We start from the raw sequence: 19,056 nt of genomic DNA on the forward strand, positions 1-19,056 counted from the left end.
GTGTAATGTCACTAAAACATTACATATATTACCATAGCATATCTGCAGGGGATTGATGGAATTGTTTACCAAGACCAGAGACTCATTGATTACTTTCTCATTGCTGAGATTTGTGGCTTTTACATTATTTAACAATTGCTTTGGCTCAGTTTTTACAACAGAGCTTCAATATGAAAAAATCTTATAGGATAAGTTCACTGTCATTCAGGTTTTAAAAAAAACAATGGTCAGATGCCCATTTGGATTGGCCTCCGATATTCAGTAAAAATATGTGATCAAGAGATAATGTGTTCTAGTTGGCAATCAAAAAAATTATATGTATAAGTATAATCCAAGTCTCATTTATTTAGTGGTATGCTCAATAATTACAACAAAACTTAAATAGATTCTGGTAGAAAGCTCTGAAAGCAAACTAGTACTACTCACCTAGGATTAAAGACTGCATGGGGGTCAGAGCAATAACCGTGTGTTTGTGTGTGTAGTGTAGTCCCACCTCCCTGTTCACTGGCCAACAGCTGCGCATGTGGTCGCTCAGGCATGCCATACCCTACTAAAATAAAACTAAACCTGTCTGCGGTGTGGAACTTTTACAAAGAGCGTGACACAGATGTAACATATGCCACCTGGAATGTATGCCAGGATAAAACACCTCGTGGGCGAGTTAAAAAGTTTCAGCACAACAAATTTAATAATAATAATAATAATAATCTTTATTTGTAGAGCACTTTTCAAAAACAAGTTACAAAGTGCTTTAACGAGTGTAAAGACAATAATACCCAAAAAACAATAATACAAAAACAGGCCCCTGATCGATCCGAACTCCATTCAGAAAACAAACATTTTAAAAGTTGCCTAACTGCTGACAGACCTGACAAAGCATGAATTCATATGTCTAACAAAACAGCATCATATTGTAGTTATTTCAGCATCAGTTTGATCCGTTTATTGCAATTAAATCACAGCAAAGGGTTTACTTTGGGTTCATATAGGCCTAGCGTCCACGGGCTGTGTTTATACACTCAAAATATCCAGCGGTCAGACTTGCACGAGTAAAGCAAGGCGAATATTAAATACTGACATCTGCTTAAATTGCAAAATTGTTGCTAAACTTGATGACATGACCACTGAGTGCAAGGTACAAGTTGTGAAGTGAAACTGAGGACCTAAAAAACAATTTTAAAAATGGTAAACAGAAATAAACTACATTCAGTGGAGCAGCGAGTGCTGAGGATGAATTTGAGTTTAAAAGTCTGATAGCTCTTGGGGAAAATATATTATTTGACAGTATCATGTCAATGGCAAAAATAAATAATGTTGTGATGAATGTTGTAATGTTGTGAAGTGGTGTGGTATAGATGTTGTGTGCTTTATTAGATTTGAAAGGCAAAATTAGGAGTTTTGAAAATTGAAAACTGAGCCAAAGCAATTAACCCATGAGCCCTTTAACCCTTCAATTTTCAGCTGCTTACCAGAGCAGTCAGGATTGAATGACCAGTGTTGCTTTTTCCAGAGGCCAATCAAAGTCAGAATATATTGATGTTTCTTTATTATTTCATTATTTAGAAATGCTATCAAATAAGCTTCCACTTTTATTACAACAGTACCTTAATCATAATGCATGTATATGCTAAGGCCACAGGTTTCCCAAACCCAATCCTTTTAGTATCTTAAGTGTAACCATACTAAACTGTAATTTCAATGTGAAGATACTGAAGGACTAATCAGCTGTGTATGTTTTGTGACTTTTAGTTACTGTTCTAAAGTGCTTTCAGTCACTTTAAAGACAGTGATGTCTTGGATCTCAAGTTTGTCAATCAAAACAATGCAATGTCTATGTGGTATGTGTGAAATTATTTAGGTATGTGCTCTCAACTCTGAACTAATCTATATGCAATCAACGCTTCAGAAATCAGTGACTTGAAAGGATTAACTATAGTATGATCTTGTTGAATGTTGTGACACGAGATGAAACAGCATTGGGTAGAGACATAGCTCAAACTGCATGTGTTAACGAAGCATGCACAAAAATGTGACGTCAGATGTGACTTTAATCATTTTGTCCCTGGGGTGGTTTGAGCTCTTTGATGTATATGTCCTTACATTATAGATGGATGCTTTCTAAAGGTTTGGTTGCTTATGTTCTTCGTAAAGTGTCTGTTTCCTCTGAACTCAAAGTTGTGCAAGAGTTTAGCAAGGTCTAAGCGTCAGAGAACTTTGCAGTATTAAGCAGTACTTGCCAATGTTGATAAAGAATCATGATAAAATGGTAAAATCCATTTAAACATTGCATTGTAGGCTGTGATATTGATCATTTTAGAATATATATCAGATGGTTTGGTTTACCTTACTACTTATGGATGTACTGTAACTTTCTGGCAGTACCACAAATGCTTCCAATGCATCCAAAATACAGGATACATATGAAATAGACTGGCTTGCCAATAATAAAACGAAATTAACAAAGAGGGGGAACATTTAATGTTTGATTTAATTAGATTTAAATATAGCTGATAAAATTTTCAGTGGGTAAGACATTATGGTATCTTGGTGGCATCTGTTCACCAGTCTCATTCATTTGAAAATAACAACCTATATCTGAAAGATAAGATATCAAGAATACTACATTATGCTTACACTGCAGGTTTTCCCTATAAAGTAGATTTTATCACAGCATACACCAAATTGAAGAAACGAGGAAAACCTGATTTGCTGAAGAACTGCTTAAGAGATGCATGTCGATATAGTAGAAAGGAGAAAATTGGACCAAACTTGGTCCTACATTTTGACTTGAAAGTGAGATGGTTAACAGCTGGAAATGTGAAAAATTAACTGTAAAGTGATGTAGTTTGGTTCAGACAGATGAGAAGTGCTTCACCCTGTGTTAGAGTGTAACAAAGTGTGTGAGAGGCAGAGAAGTGTGATTTATTGCAGTGCGTTATGCAGTTGTAGGAATCACTAATGAGGCAATCTGTATAGGCTATAGGTTTAATAATAACAACCTATGCTGTTGAAAAAACTCAAGCCTAGTTTTTGACACAAATAACACGCGACCTAATATTTACATCTACAAAATGTCTTGTGTATGTATGTTGTTGTCCATCACAAGTGTGATACACAACAACATACAGCAGAATCATAATTCTAACTTTACATTGGCTTCATGTGTCATTGATGCTGAGGAGCAACAATTATTGTTATTGCTGTAAACTGTAAGTGATGTATCAAAAAGGTCACTTTTTCCAAGAGAAGAACATTTTAAATATTTGAATTTGGAGTGTGCTATTGTCCACATCAAACTAATACAAATTCAACAAAAAGCACTATGCATGTATTTGAAGTCCTGGCAAAATATAAATTTAACATGCCATATTGTGCATTTTACCCACCCAGGTATCCTATTTTGTTATGTATACTGAGGAAAAAAAGGAAAGACATTTGTCTCAGTGGCCGAGTGCAGAGACCCCGGAAAGTAGGAGGTTGGACCCAGATGACAAGCAGGATGCAGTTCTTGTGATTTATTAAACAAAACTTTAACAAGCTTACATGGATTCATGGCATTCAAGTCAAAAAACAGAGGTTGCGTTCCATAAAAGTAACAAAATCCAAACAGGGCAGATGATTCAAATGGTATAACAAAATAATCCAAAGAACACATCTGACTGAACAGAACTGAGGCTATACTGACACAGGACAACACACACCAGGCAGGCAGGGTAATCAAGCACAGGTGGAGAGTCATTGGTGCAATCAGGGCAGACACAGACAAGAAGCAGAGTCTAGCAGACTAAATACAGAACAAATGCAGAAAACTCGACCAGAAAATAAAATCACAACAGGCTAAACCAGCAGTCGGCAAATAATTCTGGTATTGGGCCAAATTTTTCTCAAGCTGTTACATGGCGGGCCAGAACAAAGTCAATTTATTTCAAACCCTTGGATATTTGTGTGCTCAGTTGGTTCAATTCCAAAACCCTGCAGACTTTTTCCCCCCTCCCTTGTTAAATAAATTGTTTAGCCTATAAGGACGCTTTTGCATTATGCTCACAGTAAAGCATGTGCTGCAGTGTGTGCGCGCCCCGCCGTTTGATCCGCATTCATAAATCCATGGACGCTTATTTTCATTTCCATTTCAGAGGAATCCAATCACGTTTACTGACGGCTTTTTCAGAGGTGTCAAGCAAGCCAGAGACTCTTTTGAATGTCCTTCAGAACTTTTCAAAGTATAAGCTTGTAATAAACTCAAAATAAAGCATTGCTGCAAAAAACATTTGTACTTTTATTTTGTAGGTACAATCACTTAAGAGGAAGTGATAATGTGAGTAACTGTAGGTGTCATAACAGATCTATTTCAACACCAGCCGCTATTAAAACAATCTGGCCGTGGCCAGTTCCGGCCCACAGGCTGCCCATTGCCAACCACTGGGCTAAACCAATAACACAGGGAATAATAAAACTGAAAACCTTGAAGCCTTAAAGACCGTAACAGACTATAAGAATGGTTTGTTGCTGAGTTCAGACATACAATTGCTATGTATATTAGGAAGGTGCTTAGCCCATTGTTTTCCTTAATAATGCTTCTATGATAAATACATGTAGTTGTATCTCTTTGGAAACTAAATCTAACTTTGTGCAGTGTAATTATTCTTCAAACATTATTGTGTTAAGTGTTTGGAATTCAAGGACAGTGCCTGCACTTCACTTGGAGCACTTTTATTTTAAGCTCACTTGTTGCCATCTGTCTTTGTTTACATCTTGCTCTCACCAAATACATAATTCTAACCTTGATTGTGTTCAACAAATTGGAATCAAGGAAATGTGATGTTTAAATGACAAAGAAACTTGAGCAAGTAGAGAATTTATAAAATCAACCATGTGTTAAACTGGTCGTGCAGAACATTTGTCTTTGTCTTCTGGCAGTGAGAGTAATTACACAAACACTGTCGAAGCGTGCTCCTGACTTATGCCTACATGTGAGCTCACCACAGGCTTTAAATTTTTAAAGAAAAAAAATACGAAGAGATTTCCACAGTTCCCAGGCAAGATTCCATTATTTTGGTAACATTGCCAAATCATGTTAACATTCTCTCCAATGGACCTTTATTATTTTTTAAAGCAATGGTGGACTGTGGAGCTCTCTAAATGGCTCTGGGTTACACTCCTATTCAGCTCTGGCAAACCAATCACTGCTGGTCGGCATAAACATCACTATACTGCAAAATACAGACAGATTTACCTGATTGTGAGAAGCTTAATCAGCATTTTGTGAACTCGTTTGGCAAGGCATTAGACATCAGGTGACAATGAGTTTGCTGTGTGAAAAGCTCCTTGAGGAAGAGAGAAGTGTTTGGTCAAAGGACATCCTGTCCAGACTCCTCGGACATCTTCCCTACTACTGCAGCCAACATTTTGCTGTCACGAGCCAGGACAGTACTGCAGATCCATGTTGTTGGCTTGTGTTACAGAGCTGCGGTTGGGGAATTGTTGCTGGCACACACAAATCTTGAGGGGAGGCCTGTTGTTTCCTATTATCATCATATAGTGTCAGACAGGAACAGCATGTTCTCCTGCACCCCATCTTGTCTCTTGTCATGTCGTATATTTGTAGTGGTCATGCCCTCCATTTAAAGGTTACAGAGGCTGAAGAAGAGGTAGCTGTGTGTACTTAAGGCTGTCAGTGCAATTGCCAAACCGTGCCTAACTTTTGGATTGCCATGATTCCACTATATTCTCTATACATTCTTTATTTCTGAGTTAATTCAGCGGGCTGGGCTGAATGCAGGAGACAGAGTTTATGGACCCAAATGCAGACACAGAGAAGGTGAAACTTACAGTGCAGGTGACAAGTCCAAAAATCCAAACGAGAAATGAATCCACAAGAAACTGGGAGACATAAAACTAAACAGGAGACTAATTAGAGACTAAACTAGAAACACACAGACTCCTGTCGAATCAAGCTTATTACACACAGGTGGCACTACTCAGACAATCAGAAAAAACACAGGAAGTAAAACATGACAAGAGACACTAGGGCAGACCAACTACAAACTAAAACAGGAAGTAAAGCTAACTGAAACACACAAGGAACAATGTAACAAAATGAAACCTAACAAAAACAACATAAGTGACTTGTTGCCAAAAATGAACAAAAGCAAAGAACACATAGACAGTAAAACAAGACTAGAAACACTGTTGATCTCATAACAAGGCAACCTGACAAATAAACAAATGACCAAAGTAACACATACACATACTACAGTGAAGAGCAAACAAGGGCAGGGAATGAACCCAGAAACAAATACAAAACACATCCAACCAACCCAAATCTGTGACATTTATATTCACATTTTCAAGTGGCCTTTTGTTGTGGCAAGCCACACATCTGTGCAATACCCATGCTGTCTGATCAGTATCTTGATATGCTACACCTGTGAGATGGATGGATTATCTCAGCAAAGGAGAAGTGCTCACTAACACAGATTTTGACAGATTTGTGAACAATATTTGAGAGAAATAGTCCTTTTGTGTACATAGAGAAAGTCTTTGATATTTGAGTTCAGCTCATGATGATTGGGGCAAAAACAAAAGTGTTGAAATACTGGTGTATTTTTATACTGAACAAAATTATAGACGCCAATACACTAGTTACCAGTTACTCCTGTTTGAGTAACATTTACTAAAAGCAGTGTACAGCGCTTTTGAGAAACTACTCAGCCTTTTTTCAGACATGAAGTGATATATTTGTGATTCACATTTAAAATATACAACAAAAATATGGAATAATGCCACCCTTCTCCTTTAAATTCAAGCAAAAATGCCTCTACATTAAATCTCTAGTTAGTCTCTTTCAAATCTTCTTTAAATATTAAACACCTATTTCAATAAGGGTTTTTATTCCCTCATTAATGTTATAGAATAATTTCTCAAACTGTTTGTTGGTCAGGACTTTGGTCCTTTAAAGGGACATAGAGGGGAGCCCCACTGTCCAAGGGAAAATAAAATAGGTTGCTGCCGTGGGGACAGTGCCTCTGTTGCACATCCCTATCATCATTTAAACATAAATATCATGTCATCAGTGCCAATTTCATGGTGGGCAACTTATCCTGGTAAGATAATTTATGCATGATGGGTTTTATGATTTTTTTATTTATCACTGTAGATCACAAGATAGATATCATAAATTATCAGAGTAAAGTCAAGACTTTCAATTTGTGTCATCATGAAAAATCAAACTTTACTTTCTGTTATAGAAAACTTTTTACAAACTGTAGCTGGTAGAATTGAACACACATATGTACACACATGCATAGTCTTCATACCATACAAACACAAATCATACCACCCTGGAGACCTTGGACCAGGATTTAGTTTGGAAGGTCTTCCTGCCTCCTGTGTGTTTACTGTCCACACTGTGTTCCATCCAACTCCCACATCCTAATTACCTTCTCTTAGTCTCTGTTGGTGAGTAGAGATTTGTTATTCCAGGCCATGTCCTTAACCTGTACTCCCCTTGGCTTCCCTTACTGTAACCCCGGGATACACCTTTATAGGGAAAAGGATTAAAGGGGGGAAAGATGTCCTTACACCCACTTATTCCCCCCACCCCATCACCTTCAATAGATCAAGTTCAAACAACCTTAAACTTGCCAAGCTGCAAATGACACAAATACAAGCTGGCTGGTGGCGCAATTAGTTAGACTTAGTTAGAATCTCTGGAGCAGCACCTCTATGGGTGGTGATGGTGCTGTGGATAAGACACTTGTCTTTGGTGTGACAGACCCTGTTTTGAATCCACTGTGAGACACCAATGGTTCCTGAGCAAGACACTTAACCCCTAGTTGCTTCCGACTCCGTATACCGTACGGACGTACTGCTGACGTATTGCGGTAAGCGTGTCGACTCATTTCCGTTTCCGGTGCTTGTGTGTTGGTACCGTGTTGTGCTGCTCTCGCTAAATAACAGTTACATTTGTTTGATTACAGCGGCCAACTGTTCGCTAAACACTTATTCTTTACAGTAATTTTGCCTAAGCACTCACAGTTCTTTCCATCTTTTAGTGACTGCTGTTCAATCTCATAGTTGTTCTAAAGTTTTGGTAACTGACGCTACAGTAATTTAGCTTAGCCGTTAGCGACTTTAGCTTAGCAGCTAGCGATGGCTTCTCCTTCTCTCTCTCTCTCTCCTACTTTCTCCTGCTCGGTGTGTCAGATGTTTAGTTACTCCTCTGCCTCCTTTAGCGGTAATGGTACATGTAATAAGTGTAGTTTATTTATAGACATGGAGGCGAGGCTCAGTGATTTAGAAGTCCGGCTCCGCACCTTGATAGATCAGTCTTTAGCTACTGTAGCTAGCCAGTCCCCGGTAGTCGGTGCGGAACGGCCTGAGTTAGCCTCTGGTAGCCGTCCGCCGGCATCCCCTGTGCAGCCAGGAAAGGGGGGGGGCTGGGTGACTGTCCGAAGGAGGAATAGTCGTAAGCATTCAAAGTCCACGGGGCATCATCAACCTGTTCACGTTTCTAACAGATTTTCCCCACTCAGCGACACACCCGCTGAGAAACCAACTCTGATCATTGGCAGCTCCATTTTGAGAAACGTGAAGTTAGCGAAGCCAGCGGCCATAGTTAAGTGCATCCCTGGGGCCAGAGCGGGCAACATTGAGTCTTATTTGAAACTGCTGGCTAAGGATAAACGTAAATACAGTAAGATTGTTATTCACGTCGGCGGTAATGACTCCCGGTTACGCCAATCGGAGGTCACTAAGATTAATGTTGAGTCGGTGTGTACATATGCAAAAACAATGTCGGACACCGTAGTTTTCTCTGGACCCCTGCCAAATCTGACCAGTGATGACATGTATAGCCGCATGTCGTCATTCCGCCGCTGGTTGTCGAGGTGGTGTCCAGCAAACGATGTGGGCTTTGTTGATCATTGGCAGACTTTCTGGGGAAGACCTGGTCTGATCCGGAGAGACGGCATCCATCCCACTTGGGAAGGAGCAGCTCTCATTTCTAGAAATCTGGCCAAGTTTATTAGTGGACCAAATCCATGACCCAGAGTTGAGACCAGGAGGCAGAGTCGCAGTTTAACACACCATCGAAATTATTTAAAAAGGTAAACAGAAGAGGAGCTGTGCATAAAAACCTCATGAAAATTAAAACCACAAGAGCAATAGTGCAAACGAATAGGAGAGTTAAATGTGGACTCTTAAACATCAGATCTCTCTCTTCTAAAGGTGTACTAGTAAATGAACTAATATCAGATTATGATATTGATTTATTTGGTCTTACTGAAACCTGGCTGGGTGATGGAGAATATGTTAGCCTAAATGAATCCACCCCTCCCAGTCATATTAATACTCACATTCCTTGAGGCACAGGCCGAGGAGGTGGAGTTGCAGCTATCTTCGACTCTAGCCTACTAATCAGCTCTAAACCTAAACTAAACTATAACTCATTTGAAAGTCTTGTTCTTAGTCTTTCGCACCCAAGTTGGAAATCACTGCAACCAATTCTTTTTGTTATAGTGTACCGAGCACCTGGCCCGTACAGTTTTTGTCAACTTTAGTCCTTAAAACGGACGAAGTTATTATTGTAGGAGATTTTAATATTCATGTGGATGTTGAGAATGACAGCTTCAGTACTGCGTTTATCTCTTTGTTAGATTCCATCGGCTTCTCTCAGAGTGTTCATGGACCGACTCACTGTTTTAACCACACCCTCGACCTTGTTTTGGTGTATGGTATTGAAATTGAACATTTAGTGGTGTTCCCACAGAATCCCTCTTTATCCGACCACTGTTTGATAACTTTTGAGTTTGTATTGCTGAACTACTCGCCATTGGGCAAAAATTTCTATACAAGATGTCTGTCTGATAGTGCCATAGCTAAATTTAAGGATGCGATTCCATCAGCTCTAAATACATTATCTAGTCACAAAGTAATGGAGGACTCCTATGCTAGTTTCAGTCCCTCCCAAATTGATCATCTTGTTGATAGTGCTGCAGGCTCGCTGCGAATGACACTCGACTCTGTAGCCCCTCTAAAAAAGAAAATACTAAAACAAAGACGGTTAGCTCCATGGTATAATACTGAAACTCGCAAATTAAAGCAAATATCTCGGACATTTGAGAGGAATTGGCGTTCCACCAAAGTGGAAAATTCTCGTTTAATTTGGCAAGGTAGTCTTAAAACTTATAGGAAGGCCCTCCGTAATGCCAGAGCAGCGTACAACTCGTCATTAATAGAGGAAAATAGGAACAACCCCAGGTTTCTTTTCAGCACTGTAGCCAGGCTGACAGAGAGTCACAGCTCTATTGAGCCAAGTATTCCCATAGCTCTCAGTAGTTAGGATTTCATGAGCTTCTTTAATGATAAAATTCTAGCTATTAGAGACAAAATTCACCAAGACCTGCCCTCAATTGGCACCGACTTATCTCTTAACTCAGGAACCTTAGAAACAGCTGTAGAACCAGATACATGTTTAGACTGTTTTGCTTCCCTCAATCTTTACCAACTAACTTCAATAATTTCTTCATCTAAACCATCAACCTGCCTCTTAGACCCCATCCCGACTAGGCTGCTTAAAGATGTTCTACCCTTAGTCAGCACCTCTATACTAGATATGATCAATCTATCTTTATCAACAGGCTATGTACCACAGTACTTTAAAGTAGCTGTAATTAAACCTCTTCTGAAAAAGCCCAAACTTGATCCGGATGTTTTAGCCAACTATAGACCTATATCTAACCTTCCATTTCTCTCTAAGGTCCTGGAGAAAGCAGTTGCTAAACAGCTGTGTGACTTTCTACAGAGCAATAGTTTATTTGAGGATTTTCAGTCAGGATTTAGAGCTCATCATAGCACAGAGACAGCACTGGTGAAAATTACTAATGACCTCCTTATTGCATCAGACAAAGGACTTGTCTCTGTACTGGTTTTATTAGATCTTAGTGCTGCATTTGATACCATTGACCATCAGATCCTATTGCAGAGACTGGAATATTTCATTGGCATTAAAGGAACCGCTCTAAGCTGGTTTAAGTCCTATTTATCAGATCGATTTCAGTTTGTACATGTTAACGATGAGTCCTCCATGCACGCCAAAGTTACTCATGGAGTTCCTCAAGGATCTGTCCTTGGACCAATCCTCTTCACTTTATATATGCTTCCTTTAGGCCATATTATCAGGAAACATTCCATAAGCTTTCATTGTTATGCAGATGATACGCATTATCTAAAGATATAGTTTCCCTGGATGGCATCGCCTTGGCCTCCAGCACCACTGTGAGGAATCTTGGAGTTATCTTTGATCAGGACATGTCGTTTAAGTCTCATATTAAGCAAATTTCAAGGACCGCCTTTTTTCACCTACGTAATATTGCGAAAATCAGGAACATCCTGTCTAAAAATGATGCAGAAAAACTAGTCCATGCATTTGTTACTTCTAGGCTGGATTACTGCAATTCCTTATTATCAGGCTGCTCGAAAAAGTCCATTAAGACTCTTCAGCTGATCCAGAATGCTGCAGCACGTGTTCTGACAGGAACCAGGAAAAGAGATCACATTTCTCCTGTTTTAGCTTCTTTGCATTGGCTTCCAGTAAAATCCGGAATAGAATTTAAAATCATTCTTCTTACCTACAAAGCTCTTAATGGTCAGGCACCATCTTATCTTAAAGAGCTCATAGTACCTTACTACCCCACCAGAGCACTGCGCTCCCAGAATGCAGGGTTACGTGTGGTTCCTAGAGTCTCCAAAAGTAGACTAGGAGCCAGAGCGCTCAGCTATCAAGCTCCTCTCCTGTGGAACCAGGTTCCAGTTTGGGTTCAGGAGGCAGACACCATCTCCACATTTAAGAGTAGGCTTAAGACTTTCCTCTTTGATAAAGCTTATAGTTAGGGCTGGCTCAGGTAGTCCTGAACCATCCCTTAGTTATGCTGCTATAGGCCTAGACTGCCGGGGGATTTCCCATGATGCACTGAGCTCCTCTCTCCTCTACTTTCTTAATATTTTAAAAATTGAATTGAATTGAATTGAATTGCTCCAGAGGTGTGCGACCTCTGACACGTATAGAAATTGTAAGTTGTTTTGGATAAAACCGTCATCTAAATGAATAAATGTAAATATGGGAGAGGCTTTCTGGCAGAAGGTTTTAGTAAAATTCATAATTTTGATAATGTATAATGACAGATTATGTAGATTTTAGATATTTATGAAATTGGTGTCTGTGGCCAATAAATACAACTCATTTAGCTGATACAACCTATTAGTCAGGTGAAGTCACTTTATTTATATAGCACATTTAAAAACAACAGGCATTGACCCAAAGTTCTTCCCAAATACACAATAAACACAAATACAAGTATACATGAATAAAAAGAATAAAGAGTATATACCATTGTGTGACCCCAAATATCAATATTTCAATTTCACAGTCAAAGCTTTGCAGCGAAACAAGGATCATGCCATTTTGGAGATAATGGTGGCGCTCAACGTCTGATTTTACATAGAACTACCAGTTTTCTCCCAATAAGTTAATATAGAGCACATTACAATAAACATTCCAACGTTTAACATTGTAAATAAACATGTAAAAATAATAAAACTTTCAATAAATGTTTTTAAAGTGCGTAAATAAATCCAAAATTGTAACCCTAACCCTGGGTTATCAGTGCGCACGTGTAGGCGTAGCGTGTATGTAGTTGGAGAAGAGGAACACTTGCTGAAGAGACGGAGCCCCAGCTTCACTGGTGTTGTGCCGAGTTGTCCGCACCTCGCGGGACTTTCGGATAATTTATCACCGTTGATGAACCACACAAACAATATTTCATCGTTTTTAAATAGCCGGCTACTTGAATTGGACGCGAGGAACCGCGACGTGCATGCAGTTGTCGGCAGCGTGGCATGCACGCAAAACTCTGCACAAGACCGGAGAATGCCAGGCGAGAGAGAGAGAGAAAAGGGGCTTCACAAAGCCTCAGTTTAGCTGGAAATTTACAGTGTAAGTTGAATGAATAGAGATTGCAGCTCTGCAGCTTCTCAAGATTAAAGCAGAGCTACCGTGTGTAAGTATTGCGGTGCGGAGCTAAAGCATAAAGTAAATTAAAATACAATTTTAAAATCAATTCTGTACTTCACCAGTAACCAAAGTGAACCAAGACCGAAGTAACGCGTTGTCTATTCTTTGTTTCAGTAAAAATTCTAGTGGCTGCATGTTGAACCATTTGTAGTCGAGAAAGTGTGGAATGGGTCAAACCAATGTAAAGGGAATATAGTGGTCCAGCCGCAAGGTGATAAATGCATGTGTAACTGTTCCACATCCTTATGAGATATATGTCTTCAATTTGGCTATGGTTCAAAGCTGATAGAACCTACCCTTCACGACACTACTAACTTGCTTGTTAAAATTCAAATAGGTGTCCAAGAAAAAAACTAGATTTTTAATTACAATATTCAAATTTGTAGTCAGTGGACCAAGCAGATTACTTAAGCTTGTGACAGAGCTCGGAGGGCAAAATAGAATTACCTTAGTTTTGTTTTCATTAAGTTGAAGGAAGTTCCTTAACATCCAGCCTTTGATATCATTCAGACAGTGTGGTCTTTAGAGAGTGGATGCTTTCAGGTGTAACTAGCATGTAATACTGTATGTCATCCACATAACAGTGATACAAAATATTGTACTTCTCAAAAATAGTGCCAGGGGGAAGCATGTATAGCGTGAATAGGAGTGGGCATAAAATTGAGCCTTGAAGGATGACACATATAATAGCAGCAGGTGAACAATTTATTATTTTAACAGTACATTTTTGTCCTCTCAGGTAAAAAGTAATTTTGTGTTGCAAACTTCCTTGAATAAGCGTGATGGAATAATGTCTAAGGGAAAGCAGTTGGGATTCATTTGCATGACCACCTCCAAGAGCTGGTAAAAAAGCACAGATTGAAACTGCTGGAGGCAGCTGGATGGGTGATTTGTCTCTAAGGGGACAGAGCCTAAGCGTACAATGTGAAATCTTATGTTGTCAGTTTTGTCGATGAAGAAGTTCCTAAACTTCTCACATGTTTTGGTAGAAGGAGCAGCAGTAGCAGCGGTGGTAGTGATAGCAGCAGCAGCAGCAGCTGGGTTTAGGAAAGAGTTGAACAGTAGTGTTGAACAGTATTTTAGGTCTATGAACATTGTTGTTAATTAGTTCAACATAATATTGTACCTTAGGGAATGGGACTGGGAAGGGTGGGAAGGGACAAGGTAAAGTGGAATTGAACACAACCATGAGATGGTCAGAGCCACCAGCATCAATAATTTCAAGGTTGGAGACAGAAAAACCGGATGAAAATAAAAGATCTAGTGTGTGACCCTTCTGGTGAGCTGAACCCAATACAGATTGAGTCAGACCATAAGAATCTATGTGGCATCAGAATTCGTTGACCATAGGTTTTGATGGGCAACAGATATGAATATTAAAATCCCCTACGATCAGCAGTTTGTCAGAGCCGGAAGCCATAAATGTCAAAAGATCAGAAAACTTCTGGATAATAATATTCCTGTTGAATGTTGGGAAAGAAGACAGAAGTCTGGTTGTGGTTATGACACCAGGCAGATAGTGTGATGGTGTTGGCCATATGGATATTCCTCACTGTAGAATCTCCATGTATCAGCGATGTTGGGTCAAAGAAATGGGGCACAGCTGAAGGTCGGGAAGAGTGCTGTATTTCTGCAGCCGCATGTTGAGTGGTGGTAGCTGGAGACTTCCGCAGCGGAGGAGCAGCAGCCATCTTAGCAGAGGGATCTACAGCCATCCCTGGACTAGTGGGCCACCTGGGCTTCTCCTGATCATGACTTCTCTCAGTAATCTGCGTCACTTGGGCGTTGGGGGGTGGGAGTGGCACTTTCTTGCAAAAACATTCATTGCGTGTATCCTTGAGGCATAACAAATATGTTGAATGCATTTCCATCCTCAATAATCCTCATTTGCAAAGCCACTTCAATATTTAATCAACATTTTTTCACAATCTATAAACCTAATTGGGACCCATTTAATTAGCACCACTCAACAGAGTGCCTTAAATAAAAAAGATTCTAATCAACACACAGATGGGTTTTTTTGATAGTGAGATTAAAAACAGTAAATCATCAGCATGATCACGCAGCCACTGTTTGAAAGTGTATAGATAATCAAAGCCTTGAAGTGCAACTAATAAGTATGCTGATTCTGTTTAGAAAGATCTACATTTAAGACTTACAGTTACATTACATTGATATAAATGTAGAGAATATAGGCAGAAGAATAATCAGTATTAAATATCACATTACGCAGTTATTGAATATGCTACCAATCATGATAATAATTAATGGTCTTTTTTATTGCTAACAAACGCTCTGTTAACAATAAAAGACCATTACTTATTATCATGGTAAAACACTGTCAAATAAATTATATACTGTCTTATTTATATTGGCCAGTGGTCTCCTTTTCCTCTTTTATTGGTGCTTTGTTGAAAGATTCTGCACCTTGAGTAGTCAAAGACACTGGGTACTTTTAAATATATATATATTTTTTAACCTTTATTTTGTCAGGGGAGCTTAACTGAGAGGAAGCCTCTCTTTTGCAGGGAGACCCTGATCACATTTACATTGTTACACATTCACACATGGAAGCTGCCCAGTACAACCACAGTTAGATCTGCTGACCACTGGAGCAGTTGGGGTTAAGGGCCTTGCTCAAGGGCACCTCAAAGGTAGTAAATGAGGGCAAGTGCTGCACCCAGATTTATCCTGCCAGTCTGGCGATTGAAACTCACGGTCACAAGTTCGTTTCTCTAACCTTTAGGCCACCACACCAATCACACATCGCCTTGGCTGTAAGACTGCATTACCAATAATAATAAATGGAGGCCAAAAGAGCCAGAGAAATGGGGCCTGGTTGTGTGTACACTTGATAAAACTACAGAAAACAGATTTAGATTTTAGTTAAAGTGGTCATATCATAATTTTATTTAGGGGTTGTACCAGAAGAGGTTTACATGGTTTCATTTTCCAAAAAACATATTTTTGTCAAACTGCACATTGCTGCAGCTCCTCTTTTCACCCTCTTTGAACACTTCGTTTTAGCTACAGAGTGAGGAATCTTACTTGTATAAAATCTTTTTTGGGAGTTGCACATGTTCCAAGGTAAGGACTACTAGACAATCAGAAGCAGAGTAGGGCGGTCTGTGAGAAGCCGTTTATGTTTATGTTCCCAAACCAGCTTAGCAACATGGACTGGAGAAAGAGTTTCAAAGTGGTGAGTTATTGATCTGTAACAAAAGTGTCTTTCATCAATAAAGTTATAACTGAGCTCTGTCTCTACATCACAGTAACAACTTTATGTCCATTGACTGCCTGGAGGGTAGCTAGTGTTTGGAAGGGAGAGGAGAGGCAGCAGGCAGGCGTCTTGTCACTGTGTGCTGCAGCCCAGTGTGTTTTTCTACCAGTGTTTTTGATGGCGTGTCAGTGGCTAGGCGAGCATTATGATGCGCATTTTGCTGTGACGTCACAGCAAGGCGGAAGAAAGGGCTGGACTACAAACGAGCTGCTTTCAGGCAGTTCAGAGCAGAGTTTTCTGTGGGGGATGGGAACTCCCTTTGGGGTGGACTTTGGACTTTTTCACCCTGCAAACCTATTACATGCACAAAAAAGGTATATTACTCAATAAAGGAGAGGGGAAAAAGACAAAAAGCATAATTTGACCTCTTTAAGTACGTGTTTTTTTAACAAATTGATCCATTTATAAGGATACGTCTTAATTTGCTGTGGAATAAATCCTCAAGTCCTTAAGTTGTGGATATTTTTGTGTGTGTGTGTGTGTGTGTGTCAGCCTTCCAGAGGTTGTTGGGGAAGAAGGATGTGTCCCAGGAACTGGAAGAGGTCCACGCGGAGGCTCGAGCTCAGGACAACCTACAAACCGCTTCTGTCTTACAGCTGCTGGAGAACAAAGCTGTTCGCTGGCAGCTCATCACCGTTATCATCACCATGGCGTGCTATCAGCTCTGTGGCCTCAATGCTGTAAGATGCAGCTCATATTTCATTTTGTTTTCAGATTGTCAGTGGAATCCTTTCCTTTATGCTATTTTATAGTGAATTATATATTAAGGACACAATATTATTATTTTATGTAGTATTTATTTGAATTAAAAGTAAAACAGATGAGATTCAGCTGAAAGGAATAGATAATGAAAAATTCTGGTAAAGATTTGATTAGAAATAAAACTTCTTTCAACACCATTTGCATGGCAAACATTCTGTATATCACCCAGATTCAAGGAAGGTTAAATCAAGGGTACCTGGACTTGGTTGAAGATCCCCTAACCCAAATCCAGTTGCCCTTGATTTAACCTTCCTCAGACAACTTTGACCTGGATGACTGAGAATATTCACAGATAAATCAGCCAGAGACTTGCTTGAAGATGTTCTGTCACACCTCCAGTCACATCTTCAGTCACACCTCAGCTTTGTCTATCAGTTTTGGTCCTTGGTGGACACAAGTGCCAGTAGCAGGAATGTGAAGAGTGTTTCTTATTGTACTCGAGAGACTCAGACACGAGAAAGAGCCATTCTGCTTTCTTCTTTCCAGATAACACTGCATTATAGTTTTAGGAAGTGCTCTTCACTATGAGCAAACCCTTTCACTTCAACATAGTAATTTGATCAATATAAAAATATTGTTTGTACAGCTTTAAATGTACAATGGCCAGAAAAATTAGGATAAAACGTTAAAAAAGTACTATTCTTATCAACAGAATGTGAAGAAGTAACCCTTCTGACGTCATGTTAAAGATGTCTATGTATCATTTTGCAGAGATATCTACCGAAATTAGCATGCTTGCCCCACCCTGTCCTGTGCTGTAATACCACTTGCACCAGTAGTCACTGTAGTGTACAGTCTACCTTCAGACTAAGTTAAAGGTAACTTACAGGCCCCTGTTAAAGACTAGGAATTCTAAATTCCAATACAGGTTCACCCTTGCACTGGAGCTGTAGTTTTTGTCAAGTCAAACACAACACTTCCTTTTGCTGCTCCACAAGACTTTTATTGAGCTGAGAAAAGCTGCTGCTTCCTGTAGCCTTAGTTATCCTGACACATGACAGCTAACTCTCCAGTTCATAAAAATTAATACATAAAGACATGGACATTTAAAAGATTTTTGTGAGCTGATAAGATTTAAAAATGTCAGTATATGCAAAAGCATTTCTATCTCTCCCACTTAGTTTAACAATAACCAGGCATTACATTACAGGAAATGGCCCTTAACTCCAGAAAGGCTTGGGTGTGCTGTCCTTTCACAGTCCTATCAGTGACAGTGAAAAAATCAATAGCGTCACAGCCTTATTTGTCAGTGGTGTAGGCTTAGTAGAACATTGCAAACACTGTTGTGTACTTTTCTACAACTATTCTTGCATCTGCCTTAAAAATAAAAGTTTAAAAACTGTAAAGTTGAAATAGGAGTTCTTAAATAGCCAGTTTCTTGCCCCAGTTACAGTGGATCAGTCTCTCTTAAGGGTTGTTCTCAGTACTGCTGTGTATGAGAGCCCGTGGGCATGGAGAAATCACTGTAAGTTACTCTGTTCTGTGCACTTTGTTGACAGGAAGAGATGTTTAACCATCCTCCTCCTGCTGTGTCGCAGTGTACTTGGTGTGTGGTAATGACTGTTGTCCAATTATGGGACCTACTCTCAGTCTTGAGCATAGAGATGCCAAGAATACCCCTGCATGAGGACAAAAGTTGCTGCTCTTCGCTGCCATCCACCACCTAAAATAAAGAGAATGTCAACACTGAACCAAGAAAAACTGACTTTAGATTATGTGTAAGTCCATCACCATGAGGAATAATGCAAAAGACAGCAATGTCAATGATTGGCAAAGAAACGTCTCCAAATTCATATTCAGGGTGAATATCAAATCAATATCAATATGCTAAAAAATTTTATGTTTGATAGATTCATGGACGTTTCAGTAATATAATGCAAAGCTAGAAATCACAAAGCTCATCTGAATTACCATGAATGTGACTTCATTTCCATACATTTTC

At 39.5% G+C, this 19,056-nt stretch overlaps 1 protein-coding gene across 1 annotated transcript in view; it reads left to right on the forward strand.

Moving 5' to 3' along the window:
* slc2a9l2 (solute carrier family 2 member 9, like 2) overlaps positions 1-19,056 on the forward strand; it is a 144,831-nt gene that overhangs the window by 51,233 nt on the left and 74,542 nt on the right. Inside the window, 1 exon segment of the mRNA XM_038697097.1 lies at positions 16,845-17,032. Coding sequence (XP_038553025.1) covers positions 16,845-17,032 — 188 coding nt within the window.

Source organism: Micropterus salmoides, unplaced genomic scaffold (assembly GCF_014851395.1).
Source record: "Micropterus salmoides isolate LMB-PRFRI ecotype aquatic unplaced genomic scaffold, ASM1485139v1 Ms_hic_scaffold_4, whole genome shotgun sequence".
Classification (NCBI taxonomy): Eukaryota; Metazoa; Chordata; class Actinopteri; order Centrarchiformes; family Centrarchidae; genus Micropterus; species Micropterus salmoides.